Source organism: Venturia canescens, chromosome 1 (genome assembly GCF_019457755.1).
Source record: "Venturia canescens isolate UGA chromosome 1, ASM1945775v1, whole genome shotgun sequence".
NCBI classification, from domain to species: Eukaryota; Metazoa; Arthropoda; class Insecta; order Hymenoptera; family Ichneumonidae; genus Venturia; species Venturia canescens.
In genome coordinates this window covers 30,281,211-30,303,571 of record NC_057421.1, presented here as the reverse complement: position 1 = coordinate 30,303,571, position 22,361 = coordinate 30,281,211, and the positions used below count along the sequence as shown (strand labels likewise).

Genomic DNA, 22,361 nt, shown 5'->3' with positions numbered 1-22,361 from the left:
TGTCCGCCCGTCCCCCCTCTCTCCCGCTGGCCGACCGAACTCCTCTACCCCCACTCCGCTCTGCTACTACGCTCTGCTACACGACCAAGCGTAAACGCGTGAAACGTAAACACGTGAGAAGAACGAAAACAAACCGAACGAATTATCGAAAATCCATTCGTAAATATTCACCGATTAAGGAGTTTCGGTACAGACGATACAATGTTGCCATGCTAAACCATGCTAAAAACATAAAAAATTTCAAAAAGTTTAGAATTTTATAAAATTTGGTGAACATATTCTTTAGTGCCAAATTTGACAATACAAATTTTTCAAGATTTTTCTTCTACACAGTTATCGAGTAATTGATCACTAAAGTTTACGTGTATAAGCATAGCGTTTCCATATATATAGGTATACATTCCGGGCATAAGAAATCTGCTTTAATGCGTAATTACTTTTGTACCGAAACTCCTTAAGGAGTTTCGGTACAAAAGTCAAAATATTAAGAAATTGATCAAATTTGGTGATAATGTTCTTCAACATCAAGTGCGAAAACACAAATTTTTTCAAAATTTTCTTCTACTTAGTTATCGAGTAATTACGCATTAAAGCAGATTTCTTATGCCCGGAATGTATACCTATATATATGGAAACGCTATGCTTATACACGTAAACTTTAGTGATCAATTACTCGATAACTGTGTAGAAGAAAAATCTTGAAAAATTTGTATTGTCAAATTTGGCACTAAAGAATATGTTCACCAAATTTTATAAAATTCTAAACTTTTTGAAATTTTTTATGTTTTTAGCATGGTTTAGCATGGCAACATTGTATCGCCTGTACCGAAACTCCTTAATTGCCATAATTATCAATACACGAAATTGTATGTATCGAACAGTTGAATAAATTATGATCATCCATTAAAATTATACATTATCTGTGGCGCTCTAATATTTATATATTAAGATATTTTTATCAAATTTTAATTAATATTTTTTTATTTTTAACCTGGAAAACTACTTCACCAAAAAAAGTGAGGTAGTGACGTAATATGATAGAACATTTTTGGAGTAGAAATATTTTCTGGTGGACAATTTTTTAATTATTTATTTTCATGGTACAGTCGTTACAGTTTATACATTTACGAATAGAAATGTTCTGGTGGAATTGATATGCGGTAGCTGTGCAATCAAAATTAAATTCATGGTGCAGTTGTTAAGGGGTAGTATATTTGGTCATGGTAGAAATATGAAACTTGATTTGTTGGGTGTAGATGAATTTTGGTATAGATGTTTCTGGTAGAATTAAATTTTGGTAGAAATGTTTCTGGTCGAACGGTAATGTGTCGTTTAACACGAAACCAACTCTTGAATTCAATTACCAACAAAATCGAGAGAATCTCTGTCGTCGAATCTTTCGAAGAAAACAACTCTAGCGACATCTGCATTGACATTTGGAACTAGACTCCGACTTTAGGCTAATTGTAAGTTGTTGAGTTCTGCATAACCAAATTGATCTCATATATCAACAATTTTTGCGCTACCTCCGTCGACAATCGCGGCGCTACTAGTCAGTCTGCGGGAAGAGGGAATAAGGGGGGTAGTACATTCTACTTGGACGCTGACATTGTTTTCGACTTGGCGTTGTAAACGCTACAAGCGTTTAGATGGGTGCGTTTACAATTGTGTTCTCACCGCTCCCAGCTGCTCCCGACGTTCAAGTGGTTGAACGCATCCACAGAGAGAATCGTCTGTTATCTCTGTTATCGTACCATTGCTTGTTTCGCTGTCTTCACTTTTCGATGAATCCAATGTTATTTCGTCGAGTGTAATTGAAAAAGAACAAATCACTTGTTGGTTCCGCCATTTTGTAATCGCACCAAATCGAACATGACGTGAACGCAACCAGTGTCACCGCGTTCACTTCAAATCGAACACGTTTTAGCGTTATTATCGCGATTATCGCTGTCAGTGTCCAAGTAGAATGTACCCATAGCTTCGATTTTTGTTCAGATTCGTCCTTCTGTTGGTTGATAAAAAGGACCGTGAGTCAAACGAATGTTGTTGTAACAAATTTTTCAAGAAAGGTGTAATAAACTGTAAACAATGAAAACGTCAGTGACAGATCCTTGGAGCAATGGCACTAATCATCCAAATAATGCCAACGAAAACGAGTTCAACGACGATGCACGATTCGAAGATTCATTCGTCGATGAAAATTTTGATAATTCGAGATTATCCGACTCCGATCAATATTTGGCTAGACTCTGTGAGTGATTACATACTTTTTCTTATTACCAACCAGAGTAACTTCTAGAAACTCGTATTATATATCTACATATAACAGTGAAAATCTATGTTTATTCGGTTTTTCTTGAACAATACGTCATTTTTTGGAGGTAATGAGTAAACTCCTGACTAAATGTCAAACAACATATATAGTCGATTATTTATATGCCAAATCAGTGGCAACGAAAAAATATGTTGGAGATTTTCCGTTTTTTTTTCGAACAAATGTATTTTCGAAAGATGTTGATTGTTCAACAATGCAAATTCTGGAAATTTCAAAAGCCATAACATTATTCACCATAGCAACAGTTGATAACAAAGAGTTTGAATTGAAATAACTTTCGAGAATCCAAAACAAACGAAATAAGTAGGAGACATTTTCTCTTGTATGGCATTATTGAATCTCTTGACAACAGAAAAAATAATACAGTCGAATCAATCTTTTCTAAGAATTCGTAATTCATTAAAATTTAAATTGTTAATTATGAGCTGCGAAACTAATATGTGTGTATATTTTTCCAGACTCGAGACTAAAGCATATAAAAGGTGGTACTTCCAAAAAAGATTTAGTGAACTCGTTATCTGATGTAAAGGCCGATTGCATAGCTCGTCTGGTTACAAATGGTCAGTGTTTTGAGACCGAGGAAGAAGCTTTTGTTGCTGCAAATCCAGTTATAAGACACATAGCTCCCCATTTGCAAGTGAGTTCGATTGGCCAGAAATAAAGAAAGACTGAAACCATATTTCGAAGCGATTTTGAGAAGTAAAAGATTCAGATTAAAGGAGAAACTCAAAGTTTGAAACTATGGAAAAATCTTTCAATCTGTTCAGCGCCCGTACAATTCTTGACAAAAAAAACTTGAAGAATTTATGGCACATGTTTCCCAGTCAAATCTTTTATTTCATCATGATTTTGAAACTTCTATAATATCTTACATAACACGATGTCAGGCATATTCTCAGAAAAAATCAGTCATCTCAAAACCTTTGCCAATATTCATTTTTGATGATAAAAATTCTGGCAAGTTTCAAAACCATTATGTGAATATTTCTAGTTAATTCTCATTTGTAAAAGATATGTCAGAAAAAAGTCAAAGAAATTATTGAAATGTAATGAAGATTGTTTTTGATTTAAAAAAATATTTTATATCCAAGAATAATCAACAATTGAACAAACAATAACACAGGCACACAAAAAAAATGGTCTGTGCCTTGGACCGGACTCATCTACCTCTATGAGGAAAATTTTTTAGATCTACATTAAGTATATTTTTCACATATTTAAATGCATTGGATTCGAATCCATCGTCTTGTAATATCGTTGATGCATACATTTAGAAAAAATTGTAAAAAATGTAAAAAAATAGTTTTGTACATGAGTTGAACATGCGTGATTCATCCTCAATTCTACACAAATGTCTATAAATTCTGAATGCAGTCAGATGTTGCATCAGATTTTTGCTAAATGCTAGAAAGGAAGAAATAAAGAGAAAAAAACATGAAGAGGAAAAAACCTGCTGCACAGATCGTTTGAAGAGACGAGAATTCGTAACAGAAGAATAACGGTGTAGATCAATAAGGGTTTTTTCACACAATGTCTGTATCACTCCTGTGTCTAATTCCTAAGTGATTTCATTTAGAATTTATAGACATTTGTGTATAATTTGGGATAAATCATGCATATTCAACTTATTATCCAATAATATTTTATGACGTTATTTGTTATTTTCTACAATTTTTCCCATATGTATACTTGAACGAGATCACAATATGAAGTATTTGGATCCGGTGTATCGCAACATGTGCGAAAAACATACTTCTTGATCTATGTCTGAAAATTTTTTCTTCTGTCCATAATTGCATTTTTTTTGCAATTTTCATCCATTCTTCATTGATTTTTTTTTCCATTTCAACAAAATTTTGAGGATGTACAAGACTCCGGATTCGAATTCAGCGCATCAAAATACATGTTCCTCTCGATTTTTGTAAATCGTCAAGGATTGCAATTATTATGTACTGTATTTGTTCTGATAATTTGTTTCTGAACTATTGACAATTCAAAATTTTTAATCGGATCAATAAGCATTGAAACATTTTTCGTTTGAGAATATTGTTCTTCATGCAGACTTGTATTATCAATTTTTGTTATTTCAAATTTGACTTTTTATTCAAAAAATGTGATTCTTTGATCGTAGGCTTTGACAGCAAGCGAACTAGTTCACCTTTTGAAAGCGGATGTCCTTCAGACTGTTACTGATGAACAAAACGGTCGTGAAGAAGATTCACAGTATGAAGCAGTTGAGAGGATTGGAGAATCACCGAAAGATGACCAATTCAATTCAGGAATGTCCTTGATAAAGCCTCCTGATGGAAATCCACATGCGATTGAACAAATGACAGACGAAAAAAGTACGAACGCTGAGCTATAGTAAATCTCTTTGAAAATTAAATTCTATTAAATTATATTACAAATGTTGAACGAATATTGGAAAAGTGACTGTAAGGTAGTTTTGCGAATTGTAGATCTTTGAATACACGAAGATATTTCCAAATGAAAAAGTGAATGAGTGAAACTCGTCCAGACGTTATGCAATCCGGTAAATAAAAATCGACCGATTTTCAGCGTATTTGATGGGAAATTGAAAAATATATTTGTGAATACTACACAAATAAGTGCATGAAAAATGTATTTAATATCTATGAGGCAAAAAATGTGGAGTCAAAATGTCGATGCAAATAGAGTATGTTTACAAAAAAATATTCGTGCTGATTTTCGTGACATGGGACCCATTAACTTGTGAATGTTCTGCATTGACTTTAGTTAGATCTGAACTTTTTCGATATAACTTTGTGCCTAGTTTAAATTTGGAGATAAAAAAATGTTCAATCGCGTTAGTGACAATATAAATGAAAAAAGGCCGAGGAATTTAACTTTTTCTGGATGTTTCAAACCCAAGTCCAAAAAGCGAAAAAAGGTCTTTTAATAATCAAAACGAGTATTTAATCTTTCTATTCGAATCCCCTCGCCCTTACTCCTCCCATAAAGTAGACATGATAAAATCAGAAAGTCTGGAACCGTTCAAATCGCGTAGGTATACAAGAGCGTGGCAAAGCTCGGGTTCGGTTTTTGTCAATACTTGACAAAGAGTCGCTACCGCGGCTGTTGATACTTAAAAAACCGCTAGTGATCTAAAGGGGATACCGGCAATCGTTTTCTGTTATTTTCTCACGTTGTCTCCTCTTTATCTGTCTGTGGCAGTCGTTTACCCAAGGAGAACGAGTTTTTCGTTCATCGGTTTTTTTGACGTAGCCGTTCCGATTACGTCCAAGCACAGAGGACGTCTATGAAAATGCATTTGGATGGGTGCGGCGATTATGTTGTCATTCGTTTCGTGCGAGAGCATGAATTTTTCATTGCCCAAAAGCGGGATAGCAGCGTTGACATTTAATTCGAGGGCAATCCTACAAATCTATTCGTCGTATTTGCCTTGGTAATTCATGAATATTACAGTGCTGCCCTCAACGTCGTGTGTTCGTACTTGGGTCCTGCTCTTCTGTCGAGTATGTACCATTTGTATGAACTACGATATCAAATTGTAGATACTTTTATTTTTCATTTTCAAAATGTTACACAAACCCGTCGGAAAGTCTTTTATTGACGTTTTTTTAAATCGTGATCCAGTTTTTAATATAATTGATTCAATTTTTCGACAATTTAGCACTCGTATAAAAAACATCGCAAAAGTATATTTTTTCAGATTTTTCCAAACTGTCACTATACTCCAAGTAAAATTTTCAATATTGTATTGTTTTCTCGGCATATTTTCCATAAAGTCTGAGATATATTTTCACCTCGTTTCTCGATTTTTTCGGAATAAATTTGGTTCTTCACTTTATAAAAAATAAATGATTCAAAAGCGTTTATTTGATCGTTGTTTAAATTCTAAGAGTTCTCAACGTTCGAGGGTTCTTTCACGCGATCATAATTTGTGTGAAAAGTGATGCCCACAAAGTGTACTGATCCGTGGGTAAATATTTTTCCACGTGAATACAGAAAAAAGCTTTGAATAAAAAAAATAGCAAGAAATATCATTTAAAAAACAAACGCACTCTCTCGAACCGTATTTGTCAGTAAAATAACATTTCAATTGAATCTTGCAGTCGTACGTAATCTCACCGGTACGAAAATAATCGCATTTGGATCGTTTCTCTTAGTCAACGATTCGATAAAATGCTCGTATTCTTCTCAAAGTAAAATCTTCCATCAGAAAATTAGGGTGAGTTGAAACAGCCCCAACAAGTGTGAAATCACTGCAGAAGGGGTTCGCACAAACAACGCGAATATTCGACGATAGTAAGATGTAATTGTACGATTTCTTGCGAGACAAACCACGTCTTCCTGTAGTGAGATGTTGCGCGTGATGTATAAGTGTATCAGTGCATTGCTGCCAACTTGTATATTCTCTTGTCGTTTGTGTGGCACAAGTCATGCATGCTGTGAGAGATTCGAACACGGGACGCGCCTGTATCATTTGTAGCGTTCACTGCGTACAAGGAACATATGTATATGAGGGTGGAATTGCTATAGTAAGCGCACGCAAGCGTGCATTCAGGTAACCTAACACATCGCGTTAGAGATCACGAGTGAAAACGTCAGAGAACGTTGACGCGGCGTTCCTCCGTGTATGCGAGCGAGCGTCGAGTGTTTGTGCATGCGTGTGAAGAGCAGTTAGGGAGGTGAAGAGTGTCATACGTATATGACACGTAACGAGGATGTCCTACGAGGTTAAATTGTACATGTGCGCGATGACACCTCGGAGTTTCCGGAGTTTCTGTCGTCGCCCGAGAGAAATTAAATTGAAGAGAGCGAATCAAGATTTCAGCAAATATATTAACCGTATTTATTCGTGCGCGTTTCAATGATGATTCGCACGAAGCAATTCGCACTTTCGACTCCTTTTACTTGCGAATAGTAGCATATTTCGATAAGTCTACATTTTTAATATCAATACCTTTTTACATGAGTAATAGAACATTTAGATGGATCGTTATTCGGATCGTTACGTGGCTCGTGAAATCAAAGGTGAAAATGAAAGGTGGTTTTCCGAGTTTTCGGTAATACGTTTTCATCAATAATTCTATCCAAGAACACACTTCATAATCATATCAAGTTTTACCCTTCGATAAAAGTTCGGTCAGCGGATTTATTTGGTACACAGATGGTGCAAGCCAGCGATAAATTTTGATGTTCCATTTACCAGAATCAAAATTCTATTATTACTGTACACATCGGGGAAAAGGGACCTCTAATGATCCCTTTGAGTTAAGTGATCCATTTCCGCGACAGCGTCTCTGATTGTGTTACACGTCCAAATTCACTTCCTATAATTTGCTGTGATGTAACTGAACATCAACCCGACGAGCCAATCTTGACAGAAGCGTTCCGATGCATAACCAGCGATTGAGTTATCACCGACGCTTCGCACTGACTTCAAACGTATCAAATTTGTTAAAATATTTTCCACGCGAGAATTAAACTCGTAGATGAACTATTTTCGACGTGACTCTCTCGAAATATTGACGAACATTTCATCACACTAAATATCATGAAATTTTATTGTTTCCTCTAGTATATAGTTTCTTCGATCGATGCAAAGTACGAATCTCTATATAGTTGATGCCGAACTTTTCCTGTCTATCTCGAAGCTGAAACCTGCACTCGTTCCAAGTTGTTTGTTCTCATGTTAATATTTGATGAGATATAAAATATGATTTCAACCTTCACGATGCGTACTGACTATTTGACCTATACAAAAAGTGTGTGAATATTCGAATTCGGAAAGGTTTTAAGGATGCTTCAACGGAAATGAGGAAAAAAAGTAGGCGAAATTTGAGTTTTTCACACTGGCTGAGATAGTGCGCGGAGCACTGGAATGTACACAAGTACGGGGTGCAAAATGTTATAGTGAATAAACGAAGAGAGGGAAGAGAAGGAAAAAGCGTGCGAGAGTGCGAAGGAGAGAAAGGGAGAAGTTTCTAGGTGTCGAGATATGTGAGCCAAGCTACTTGGGAAGACAAACGTTTTTATTACGAAAAATCAGGAGGCGAGACGAAATCTAGGGCGGAGACGCATGCGCTGATAGCGACTGTAACGTCGCGTCGTCGTCGCCGCTAGGGTGCCGTATGCCGCGTATGCGCGCCCGTGTGGAAGTGGCGAAACTACTGAACAGTCCGCGGCGCACGAGCGCTGGCTGCGAAAGAGAGCGGCGGTGGGGCGGGAAGTTGAGAACGGCGGTTAGAGGGTGGAGATGGAGGGGAGAGTTGAAACGAACGAATACAAACGCGAGCGTAGTGTTAGTTCGCAACCGAGAATTGAAGAGTGTGTGTGAGTCTCCGCGCAGCGAGGGTGGCTGGTTTACATGCGAGAAACGTCATAGTCGTCGTGTGGGGTAAGGGGTGAAGTGCTGATGTCGTATGGGAAGCAGGGGTAGCTACGATTCTCAAGCATCCACGGGCGCAGCAACGCCAAAAATAGTGGGGGAGAAAAAGGGAGGGGGGGTCTCGTCGCAAGGGTGGTGTTTTTGGACGCCAGTTGACTCGCGAACGCCGGCCACGAGCTTCCTGAGAAACACACTGTGTACGATCTGATCTTCCGCCGTTACAATTCTTTTTTATCACTAAATCACCTGTTCTAATTGTTGTTGTTGTTTTTTTTTCTTTTCATTTCGGTTTGTGAATTCAACGTTTTCGTGATAATTGACAATGGAGCTCGAATCAATGGTGATTTGTGATTTCCACATTTAATACTCTTACAATTGTGCGCACTCGTGCTACCACGGGTAACCAAAGTTTCGAACGATACTCTCGTGAATCCGTGATATTTTACCACGCGATTTTGCGTGCCAATCCTTTTTACTCGGTCGACGTTCGCTGGGAAACACTACATGGCTCTCGAGTCGTTAAGGATTTCGCGAGTGGCTTATAAGTGATGAATTTATTAATCGATTTGAGAACGTTCGAATTTGATGAATTCTCACTTGAAATTGCTTGAAGGATAATGGTAACGAGTTTGGACGACATTCCTCGTAATGTGAGTGGATTATAAGTATACCTCGTCGATAAAGTGCTCGACGAGTATTGTTTTTGTACCGTTGTTTGGTTTTTGACGTTTTTTTTACATTTATTTTAACGATTGTGAAAAAATAGTGCTCGTAGTTGTGCAGTGGATGTAATTCTTGGTGTCTGCGTCTTCATACTTGTATATCACTGCTCAAAACAGAAGGCATGGAAACATCCAGCGGAAATAAAAGAGGATTATTCTCCGCGAACTTTGTACGTGATGAATCTTTTTAATGAGGATTACTTCGTACGAGGTAATGACGGGATTTTTGGATTCATTCTCTTTCTGCTATTTCTTCATGGAAGAAAACGAAGCTTAAGGAAAATTATTTCTTCCGGTCATGCGTTTATTTGAATTCGATTCATAAAACTGGCATGCCAGAGAGGTTTCCTATTGGATAAATAAATTCTAATATGTTTCATGCCAATTTTATTTGATTACCCGCGGTTGTTATTTTTCGACATTTTGGGAAATACAAAGAAAGAAGTCATTTTAATAATAGAAAAATCGAATATTGTCACTAAATCGACAGGGGAAACTACGAGAAGCAGTTCGATAAAAAGATTTAACGCTTGACAGGGCACATTTTTCAGACTTTCGACAGGAGCGTTTTTGCGAGCAAATTTTAAGGCTGGCCGTCGAGCTCGCGCTTATACAAGTCGACATTTCGTTCCAACTTATAGCTCTGACTTCCGAATTTAAAAAATTTCGCTTTCGTTTTGAATAACTCCATTTTTAGAGGCGAAGATACTCGGGTTCGACGGTGAGGGCGTTGAGGCTTTTCGCAGTTTTGTCCTTTCAATTTGGGCCAATCGTATAATTTACAGACGATCAACGAAATGGGTTTATACGCGTCTGATTTTACGGATATTCTTCGAGCGTTTCGTTAGCACGCGTGTGCTCCATATTTTTTGAACAATTAGCATTGGTACGAAGGAATTAATGAAATTTCTAATTTCGTTTTACACAATTAGTTGGATTCATCTCGTATTCGACTTTTCAGTCGTATTTTAACATAGTTATCGCAATTGCGCGTGAATATACAACAGTCGCTCGTTTCAAATAATCAATGCGACGAACGAGAAATAAGCGGACTATGAATGAGCTTAACTGACTCCTCGTTTATATACGATTGGAATTTGGTGCATTCGGTGCTCGACTGATTAAAGGATCATAGGCGTACAAAATGCTTTACACGTACACTCGTTCCGACAATACTTCCCAGGATATTTTCATTCGCATCGTTGGTGGGCCTTTTGTTTTTTTAGTCAGCCATTAATTCCACACTGCAGTAAACAGCATGACGCTGAAGTTTGCAACGTTGGAGTCCAACAAAATGATATAAAAAAGCTCTCCAATAATTGCAGTAATTCTACAATTTTGTTATCTCCCTAATTTGCAATTCGTAGTTTGTCAATCTACACCAGTGACTCGTGAATAAAAAATTGGTCAATTAAAAATGTTATTTTCGTTAATTTCGTTGGACTCCAACGTTGTAAACTTCAACGTCGTGTAAATAGGCAAACTACGTATAAGTTATTGATCCCTTACAAAAATATCGAAATAACATTCTCACTTAGGTTACGATGATCTTGGGTTAATCGAATAAATCTTAAAGGATGAATATGGGTGAGCGAGGCAAACAAACTCTCATTGAATTATGACGACGTAATCTTTATCGTTATAAATATTTATGAGCCACTTAATAGTAGCAGGCTGAAGTTCTAAAAAACTGTTTATTCTTACTCCCCGCAGAATGCTTGTTATTGGGAGCATTACGAGCGCTTTTTTCCAACGAATTAATAGGTAGGGAAATGAACATGAAGGAAAATACCAAAATAAAAAAAGCATTTTTGGAGATGGGTGAAGAGGATTGATGCCTGCGTGCTGTAATGTTTTCTGTAAATCTCGCCTCGCGTCTGTATTTTTTATCGTTAAAGTCGTATCGGAATCTTTCTCAACATTCCAGAGGTGTTTTGTTCTAATTGTAGTTCACGATCGAGTCGATGACGTTGAAGTTTGCAACGTTGGAGTCCAACAAGATGATCTAAAAAAACTCTCCATGAAATTCCAGTAATTTTCCGGTTCTGTTACCTGCCTAATTTGCAATTCGAAGTTTTTCAGTCTAAACCAATGATTCGTGAAATAAAAAATTGTCGAATTGCGAATGTTATTTTCGGTAATTTCGTTGGACTCTAACGTTGGAAACTTCAGTATCGTATCGAGTAGCGTAACAACAACGATATTTAGTAGCTGACCGAATTGTGTTTACTGGTTTTTTTAAATACAAGTGACGTGAGTATTTTTTGCAAACACAAAGCGGAGATGAATTTGAAGCAAAGTGCGCTCTCTTTTCGATGGACGAAACACACACGATTGACTTGGGAATCCGTTTGATAGTCACGCATCGTAGTTCATTTCTTAACTTTCACGAGATTATGTTACGGAAATTCAAACATTTATCATATTTTTAATTCAGTAAGTGTTTTGAAAATAGCGCGATATTTATACGCGTTCCAGTAGTTTCACATACGAGACTTTAAACCGGCGGCGACGAACGGGGTAGGAAGAGTAAAAACAGCGGCGAGGCTGCTGCTGGCGGAGGTTGTTATTCGCAAGCGAATAAGAGGGGAGGAAAAAGAGTAGAAAAAACAGAGATAGATATAAAAGGTAATGAAAAGAGGAGGAGGGAGAAGGAGATAGAGATTAAGGAATGGGGATAATTGGATCGACGTAAGGACTTGCCCCACGGCCCGTAAATTAACTGCAGTGTTTAAATGGCCCCTTCAAACCTCGTTAACAACTACATCTCGTCATTGTGGTTAGTGAAACTCGTCTTCTAGTCCTTTGTCTTTTTTTTCATTTTGCCACCTCTTCATCCAATCGTTTTCTATGACTTTGCGATTATGTAAAAAATCGGAAGATTATTATTCTGAACCACCGCTCGAACTCGACTCCCAACGAACCGTTTGAAACGGTTTCGAACAGTTTTATATAGTCGCAATCGAAAGACGATTCTCGATTTAAATCGCTGGTCTCGAATTATTTCTTGCTCCTAATTTATCTTGTTGTTTTTGTTTTATCAATTGCAATGATCAAGAGTCAAATATTTTGCAGTTTTTTTTTTTTTTTTTTATTTACATTCAAATATTTCTCGGAAGTTGCAACTCTCAAAATATTTTAGCGACATAGTACATTTCCAAGGGGACATGGAAATGGGTATCAAGTGCCTGGTGATCGCCCTGAAAGAGGACAATTTAATGATTTATTTGTTAAGGAGGGTGGATTGCGAGGATACAATGTTGCCATGCTAAACCATGTTAAAAATATGAAGAATTTTAAAATGATAAGAATTTCATAAAATTTGGTAAATGTATTCTTTAAAAATATAGAAGACAGTATACATTTTTTTAGATTTTTCTACCACATGGCTCTCGAGTAATTGAACACTAAAGTTCGCCTGTATAAGCATAGAGTTTAAGGTAGAAGTCGCGACAATCGATATTGGACGAACTCGTGATTTTTAAATTATATAATTTTTACGTGATAAACTTTCATATGGCTAAAGGATTTAATAGGTTACCGAAGATTATATCAAGAAATTTATGATCAAAAATAGAAATATAACACGGTATCTTATGAGAAACCCATCCCGCCAATACTATGATTGCAGAATTCATTTCCTTATCGATTATATATAGTTTATGTTAAAATTGCTCCTCATAGATTATATTATAAAGATTCGAATGTGAACATAAAAATATAGGGCCATCGACTCCTTCGAAGAGAATTTTTAAAATAATCTCGATGAAAACTGAGAAAATGGCAGGAGATCGACTGCCATGAAGTGGCTCGATATACTTGGCAACGTTAAGAATGTATACATATATGTATACTTTTCGTGATAGCCGGCGAGTTCGGAGGCTAGGATATCTTTCGACTGTCAGGTGAGAAGAGAACCGATAGGGGAGACCGGGGCAAAACGGGATACCCGAAAAATGAGAGAAATTTTGTCGTCTTTTTTTTTTTTTAATTTTTATCCTAGTCCGAAAAGAACATGAAACATATTTTTTCCAAAATATCTTGTTTTTTTTATTTTCATTTTTTTTTTTTTAAATTAGTTTTTTTCAAATTCTCTTTTTTTACATCACTTTTAAAGTTAAAACGTTTTTGCACAGATATACAAAAAGTATTTGTAAATCTGCGATTACTGCCTCGCAGATTACTGTCTAAGACAGTAATCGCAGATATATGTTTGCGGACCATCACGTGTGGTTACACCTGCACACGAATCATGTGCCCACTCTGCACAATTTTGGCACCGAATCCACGATTCAGTGGATAAAGAATATAAATTTTTACAAAATAAGCAATGTTTGTTATTATTCATATCATTAATTTTGAATTGAATTACAGAGGGTGCGTTCGACGTACGTTAGAGCGTTGTAAGCGTTGAGAGCGCTCACAGCGTGCGCTCGACTTACGTTTGAGCACTGTAAGCGCGCTGAGATCGCTTTCAACACGACGCTGAAGTTTCCAACGTTGGAGTCCAACGAAATGAATGAAAATAAAATGATTTATCCATCAGTTTTTTATTTCACGAATCATAATTGTGTAGATTGAAAAAATACAAAGTACAAATTCGACTGGAGATAAATTGGAGAGTTACTGGAATTATTGGACAGTTTTTTAGATTATTTCGTTGGACTCCAACGTTGGAAACTTCAGCATCGTCTTTCAACGCTTACAGCGGTAAGTCGGAAGCACTCGGTTACGGGTGTAAAATACACCCAAGGTGCATTGAATTAAAATCATAGTAAAAAAAAAATCATGAGTTTTTGAGGGGTACCCCGTTTTGCCTCGGATTTTTTTTTTTTTTGAAAATTAAAAAGAATTCCAGTACATTTCTTAGTTTTTGGAAGTAAAAAATAGACAGAGCTTCCCAAACTTCTGAAAAGTTCAATATTTCCTTAGGTATCCCGTTTTGCCCCGGTCTCCCCTATATATATATATATGTATTTATTGAAAAACCGAGTCAAATAAACAATCATAAGATATTTCTAATCATAAATTATTAAATATGATCTTGTATAAATTTATACGAATACAGTTCAAATTGCCCTAAGATTTATTCAATACAGAAAACCTTTCTTATAACCTATTTTATTTCGACGATTAATAAATAGTCATTTGACCATAGAGTCGCGTGACTCTTACCTTAAGGAGGGTGGCTACATTCGTCAAAATGATAGGAAATTGATGAAATTTGGTGATAATATTCTTCAATATCAAGTGCGAAGACACAATTTTTTACAAAATTTTCTCCTGCTTAGTTATCGAATAATTACGCATTAAAGCAGATTTTTTATGCCCGGAATCTATACCCATTTATATAGAAACGCTATGCTTATGCACGTGAACTTTAGTGATCAATTACTCGATAACTGTACAGAAGAAAAAAATCTTTAAAAATTTGTATTGTCAAATTTGGCACTAAAGAATATGTTCACCAAATTGTATTAAGTTCTTATCATTTTGAAATTTTTAATGTATTTAACATGGTTTGGCGTGGCAACATTGTATCGTCACTAGCCACCCTCCTTAATGATGCTGAAGTTTGCAACGTTGGAGTCCAACGAAATGATGTTAAAAAACCCTCCAACGACGCTGAAGTTTCCAACGTTAGAGTCCAACGAAATTATCGAAAATAACATTTGCAATTCGTCAATTTTTTATTTCACGAATCATTGGTTTAGACTGAAAAACTTCGAATTGCAAATTAGGCAGGTAACAGAACGGGAGAATTACTGGAATTTCATGGAGAGTTTTTTTTAGATCATCTCGTTGGACTCCAACGTTGCAAACTTCAACATCATTCTCCAATAATTCCAGTAATTCTCCAATTTTGTTCCCTGCCGAATTTGCAATTTTTAGTTTTATAAGCTACACAGATACTTCATGAGATTTCATTAATTGGTCAATTACAAATGTTTTTTTCGCTCATTTCGTTGGATTTCAACGTTGCGAACTTCAGCGTCGTAGAGTTTATACATATATACAGTTAAACACCTCGTGCATAAGAACTTGGATTTAACGCTCAATTATGCGATAGCCATGTGGTAAAAAAATTTGAAAAAATTGTATTTGTATGCTTGATGCCAAAGAAGGTTATCACCAAATTTGATCAAATTCTGATTATTTTGATTTCGTGATCCACCCTCCTTAATGCTTCAGAGGAGGATAGAGACGAGGGGTGATCAGCAGTGGCAGAAACTTCATTTACATGAGACAACTTTTTCTTATGCTTTGTTTTTTATTTTCATAAGATCTGTTGTGGGGAATTAACGAAAAAGTATGTCTACTGAAATTTCGTTATATATTGATAGCAGTCATTGTGCATGTCTCCTGATTTTTATTTGTTGGTTATATATGTCAAAAGCAGAAAGACCTTCGGACCGTAATTTTTCATTCATCTTTGACATTGATCACGCATAATAAAAACATTTTATTTCAAAGCAATATTTTTGGATGCTTTTTTGGAACGCGTCCTGCAATTGTGCGCAGTTCAAATCAAAGTTGACGTTACCTTTTTTCTCGTTTTTCATATTTTGTTGTTTTATTATGCTCACTTTTTATTCTGTTGCTTTATCAATCGTGTCAACTCGGATACACGTGAAAATCTTGGACGGGTACGGAATATACGATGAAAATTGACGATCCCGAGCTACATTATCCAATTGTTCGCATGAAATACAGTTTTTCCATGCCGGACACGAGTGATCGAGGTAGATTGAGTATGATACACTGTGCGTTCCTCTGTGCTATGAACCATGACGGATTAACGAGAATTCTATGACGAATGCAAAAAAGAGGATGAGAGAATGCACGCTCGCAAGAATATTTTTTTTAAACGTCAGTTGTTGAGCTTTTTCTCTCGATCGTAATTCCTCCGCAATTCGAATTCGGAAAAATCAACCACAGAATTATGAAGAGCAACAATTTCTAATGTTCAATTTCATACTATTGTAAACATGATCCATCCGTTGATTTATACATCGCAACGGTGGATAGTCACAGCAGCTTGTTGATTTTGAATGATAAGCGATGTCAACGACGTCTTCATCGCTTTTCGATTGAAAAAAAAAACTATTTTACTCCATGATTCTGCGCATAGAAATTCCGAGATAACATAAATCCAAAATTTAATGTTGAAATTCGAAAGTCTCCACTTCAGTTTCGAAGACGTTCAGTGTTTGAGATTTACGGTCGAGTTTGTTTTGGCTTGCTAAATTGGAAAAGTTCGCGGAGTATGAAGATACCCTTAAATCACATTATCATTGTTTTGAAAACTCAGAAGAGGCTGACGCGACGCGTTATTTTTCGTATTTTCATTAAATATTTTACACCACACTCATACACTTTCGTTTAAACGTACCATAATATTATGCAGCCGTATATATCTCGGGAGTTGCGGTGGTATCAAGTTGATAATCTGCTCGACATCGAAGTGCACTCGGAGCTGTGACCAGGGGTTGAATTAACTGCCCGCGTCACCGCGGAAAACGTTCCGCGGTCGGCCTTCTCCCCTCCCCCATTCTTTCGCCCTTTTACTCTACTACTCTGTGATGCTATACACATTTGAACCAAGTTATCGAGCTGGTTCGTTCACTTGGACATGCCGAACGAGATTCCCGACTTTATTTCCGCTCGGCCGATAATAAGATTGAAAAGAACAGTGGAAAAGTATGAGAATGGCAGGACGACAGAGGAAGAAAGAGAGATTCACTGTTATTTTGAGAAAAAGATTTATTTTTTGAACAGCGAGAGTTCGTGTGCGTGAACATTCGATACTTTGCTTTGCGCTGCTTCAGCGCCAAACAAGGTCGGATTTAATGTATGGCATTAACTACAAAACTGTAAAGAAGAATTCCAGTTAATCTCCAATTTTGTTCCAAGCCGAATTTGCAATTCGTACTTTTTCAACCTACACCAATGATTCGTAAAATAAATAATTGGTGAATTACAAATATTTTTTTCGTTCATTTCGTTGGATTCCAACGTTGCAAACTTCAGCGTCGTTGTAACACGACATCCAGTGCTCACTAAAAATTTGTGGTTCAACTCCACTTGATCGGTGAACCTTTTTGAGGTCATCCGAAAATCAAAGAATTATTTTGGCATAGGAAATTCGACTACTATTGGTAACTTATCTAAGGAAAATAGGATACGCAGATCGTCATTTTTTTTAATGACCTATTCCGACTTCGATCGCTTCCAATTTTTATGAGTGCGAATTTCTCCGTGCATTTCACCAATTTCATTATTCTCGTTTCTCCGTATCGCTAATTGGTACATATCCAATTGATTTAACGATGCTTCAAGCAGTTTCTTTGAAAAGTGCACTTTGGAAATCCGGTGGGATGGCTCATCTGTATGTTATTGACTTTCTTCTATGAAGAGAATGAGAGAAGGGTGGATGCTAATACAGTGAAAGATGAAGCGAGAGGATGCAAAAGAGCGAGGAAGAGAGTTTCGAAGATTCGTGACTCTACGTAGAAGTTCTCAAGCATGTTCGCCGTCTTTCTCACTTTTCATTCTTCGATTTACGAGAGACAAGGTCTATCCAGGATACCGAGTTGAAACCACGAGAGCATTTCCATTACTGCCGACTGCTTTTCCTTTTCTCCATCACTTGCTTTCTCCTTCTCTAACTCTTCTATAATTTCTGTCTTCCTGTACCTCTTTCTATCTCCTGCAGAAAATCATACAGAAGAAAAGTGAAATCGCGTGCGAACGACGCTCCGTATCACGTTTACGGTATATTGTTCTACATCACGGTCCCTCTCTTTCCGCTTTGTTTTTCCGGCAAGCTTTGCTTCAAGAGCTTCGCCAACTTTGACAAGCGTCGTTTGCGAATGCATCTTACATACTTCCACACATGCGTACATATTTACATTCACGTGATTTCGCATGCAAGAACTCAAGTTCCAACTTCGCTTATTAGTATTTTTTCCATGCAGAAAGTACAGTATGACGGTTCCTCGTGTGCATTTTGTAGACTTATGACTGAAATCGTTTGTATGACGCTGAAGTTTGCAACGTTAGAGTCCAACGAAATGATCTAAAAAAACTCCCCAATAATTTCAGTAATTCTCCAATTTTGTTCTCTGTCGAATTTCCAATTCATCGTTTTTCAGCCTGCACCAATACTTCGTGAAATTAAAAATTGGTGAAAGGCAAATGTTTCTTTCGTTCATTTCGTTGGACTCCAACGTTGCAAACTTCAGCGTCGTTGTTTTAAGTTAGCCACTACCGCAATCATAAAGATCAGGATTTAATTTCAAAAGTAAATTCTAGTAGAGTTTTTGAACCGCGGCTTTTTTGTGGCTTTATACGGTAATTAGCTGCATAGCAGGTTGTCAAGTTCCGTGTTTCTCATCTTAGGCACCTATGGCGCAATATTAGCATTGCTATTTCCATTTCCATAAAAAAATGTAGTCCGAATATTATTTTATTTTTCAAGGAATTGTATATGTTCGACCGTTGAGCTATCGTGGGACTGTAGTCGCCATTGTGTTTTATGCGGTCGGTCTACATCAAAGATACAGTCACGAGGCTATGCCGGATAGTCATATTTGATTCCGTGTTCTGAATTTAACGAAACTGAATCAAAGATGTGAGAATATCTTTTCTCACATTTTTCCGCAGGGCCCCAAAATAACGACGCTGAAGTTTCCAACGTTGGAGTCCAACGAAATGAACGAAAAAAACGTTTGTTATTCACCAATTTTTTATTTCACAAATCGTTGGTGCGGAGCTTGAAAAACTGCGAAATGCAAATTTGGCAGGGAACAAAATAGGAGAATTACTGGAATTATTGGAGAGTTTTTTTCGATCATTTCGTTGGACTCCAACGTTGGAAACTTCAGCATCATCCCAAAATACTGAACAAGTTTCATCCATTCGTGCTACTTGACGTAACGTTTAAAAGACGCTCTAGAAGTGCGTCCTGTTGCAGTGGTAAATCTGAGCTCGCTAGGTTTATTTAGAAACAATGAAATTTGCGTTCTGCCAGCACAAACTTTTTCGCGTCGTGTAATCTGAAGGGCGGACTATAGTAGGTGTAAAAGATCGTTAAAAGTGAAATTGAATAAATACTGTACGAGTGAGAATGGATTGTGTAGTTATAACCGAAGACGCGTCAAGAATAACTATAATATGCGAATTCTGAAAGTTCTTAATGCATACTATTCCCCTGTATCTCGAACAAATTATGTTACATAGTGGATGACTTGATACAGCCAATAAGAGTCCAATTAAACAAATGGGTTAGTCTCTGTGAACGTCTCGAAATATTCAATGTCTTGACCGATCGAATCTTCGAATCCTCCTTTAGAGGACGAGACCCGAATTTATCTATACAAAACAAAATAATAATAAACTATTGGTGCTTGTCGTGGGTAGGTTAATTTTAGATGTTCGCGCCGTTGCTTCGAACATAGCAGGGTTATTATAGACGATTCCGTGATGGCTACAGATAATGTGAAGCCGATGAGAATACTCTATCCTCGAATTATGTATGTCGAAATGACATTCGCAATCTGTAGAAACCTCTCTGCTCATATGCAGGACCTCAATGACCGGTAGAATGGGAAACAAACGCAAAGCCGGAACTAGGAGCATGCGAATCCTTTTACGATTATAATTCATATCAGACACATCGATCGTCATACGTTATATATGATTACGAAGGTTCAACGTTTCATTAGTGATTCCAATTCCCCTTGCGAATTTTGCAAACGTTGGGTTCTGTCTTGTCATATACGCTCGAAATTATCGATCGTCCAGTCGAATTCAATGTACGTGAACTCACGTAAATACTGATTGGGTCTTGGACTTTTGAATTAATTTTATATTTCAAATAAATAATATTATGAGGAACGTTTTAAGGGCTTTTACACACTTGTGATGGGCGGAAAAATCGAAAATTTTTTATTACATATTCTCCAAGTACAATGTCTGAAGAATATTCTCACCAAATTTCATAAAGATCGGAGCATTAGATTCGTAGCTTATGGGTATTTCAACTGACCGCCCGGTACGCACAGTCGTCTCTAATACTTGAATTTTTATGGAAGTTGAGGCATTAGAAAGAAAATGAAGTCATCGCTTTTAAACAGATTGCATCTTACGAAGTGAAGTGTAAAAAAATCAGTCAAATTTTCAGACAGTTTAGGAATTATTAATCCGATCCATACAAAATTTATACCACTTATTTATTATAATAATAGCTAAGGTCTGGACGAAGGATTTCGTATTTTATTGGAAAACAAATGTAAAAATCGAAAATTTAGCACCTCAAAAAATAAATTTTTTTGTTAAAACTGTCGCTATTTTTTAAAATCAAAATGATTACATATCCTTCGTCCAGGCTATTATTATAATAAATAAGTGGTATAAATTGAGTATGGATCGGATTAGTAGTTTTTTAGTTATCATGTTAACCGTAACTAATGCTCAAAAAAAGGTGCTACTGGAATACAGCTGGAGTTTTGCTATTTTGAGAAATTTTTTGATGAAAAAAATTGTACAAGTACATGAACATATATGTACTACTGAATGTCTTTTACAGTTTCTCAATAGAAATTTATTTTCTTGCCGAAAAAAAAATCAAGAAAATCACGTTTTTTTGTCCGCTGCAAGTGTATGTAAGGCCTTAATTTCAGCCGATGTCTTAAAATAGGTTTAATTTAGAATGAATATCGTGTAAATAAGGCATAAGGAAAGAAAAAAGAATGAATTAATTCGTTCGGGAAAAGTAAAATTCTTTCACTTTCGCTCTACTAATGGTATTAATTCGGCTGATCGAGGTTGTTGAAATAAAGAGAATTTGTATGGTATTGATGCGAATTCATACCACAAATATGATGTGAAAACACTTCAATGTAACGCTGACCGAATTCGAGCTTTTGAGGATTGAAAATGTACGTATATCTGCACCACGAGTTCATCTGAACTCGTATAAAGGTTTCGCTGTTAAAGAGGCACAATATTTTCTGGATCATTCCGTTGTAGTGAATTTTGTCAAATATTGTATTTGCTGAAAAGATACAAATAAAAGTGAAATATAACGAGAGAAATTGGAAAACAATTTTTTTCGGTGAGTGCATTTTTTGGGTATAGGGATGAAAAACATTTCCCGATCATAGGCAAAGAGGATTCTACGATTTTTACCCGTGCACAAAACTGTCATATACACATGAAACTCTATATCTAAAAAGAGGCAGAGTGAAAAAAAAAATACGTTATCGTGTATGACGAAAGTCTGCACCGATGCATGAAAAGCACTTTTAGAATAGATATTTACGAAGAAAAGTAGAAGAGACAACGGGAAATTTATAAAATAAAGCAAAAACGGGGGAACAAATCATGTGGTATTGGAGAAACATGTGGATATCAAATTTCGTAGTCTCGCTTATCCGGTGCTCGGTCAACGAAAACTACAAATCATCATCCGAGCGATAACTGGCGTTTCGATGCGAAATTTCGGGCGCGAATGAAAGCGAGCTGATAAAAAGTGAGAAAATGTTGCCTGAGCAAGAGAGATGGAAAGAAATTGGGTTCCAGATAAATCAAACGATCTATTTGTCGTTGAGAAACCTTTTTTATTTCACTCTCTCCTCCTTTTTCTTTTTATTTTACCTCGCGATAACAGTGCGAGTAATAAATGTGGATTTGAACACTTTTACGAGTAGCGGGACGATAAAATGGCGGAATCCACCGGAAAAACCGATACGTCTGCCGAAAACCGTATCGGTTTACTCCCCTTCTCTGTCTTTTCTCACTCTTCAATACCCATCGAATAGAAAAAGCATCCATTCGCATGGACCCCGTAAACACTCAGACTCGAAAAGTGCGTTTGTTCGAAAAAAAAAACATATTTCTTGCATCGTTGCTACACAAATTTCAT

At 36.6% G+C, this 22,361-nt stretch overlaps 2 protein-coding genes across 4 annotated transcripts in view; both read left to right on the top strand.

Annotated features, from left to right (window-relative positions):
* Positions 1-1,677: 1,677 nt before the first annotated feature.
* LOC122408502 (uncharacterized) lies at positions 1,678-5,264 on the top strand. Its single transcript, XM_043415298.1, has 3 exons — positions 1,678-2,251; positions 2,794-2,972; positions 4,467-5,264. The coding sequence occupies exons 1-3, from the start codon at positions 2,089-2,091 to the stop codon at positions 4,698-4,700; spliced, it is 576 nt and encodes a 191-aa protein (XP_043271233.1). The 5' UTR covers positions 1,678-2,088; the 3' UTR covers positions 4,701-5,264.
* A 3,619-nt stretch (positions 5,265-8,883) lies between these two features.
* Positions 8,884-22,361, top strand: part of LOC122408485 (uncharacterized) — a 142,834-nt gene continuing 129,356 nt past the window's right edge. For 2 of the 3 annotated variants that reach the window (XM_043415285.1, XM_043415291.1), the window contains exon 1: positions 8,884-9,361. The gene's annotated coding sequence lies outside the window, so the exon portion shown is untranslated. Of the gene's footprint in view, positions 9,645-22,361 lie in introns of all 3 variants that reach the window. The other variant, XM_043415280.1, reaches the window with a different exon arrangement.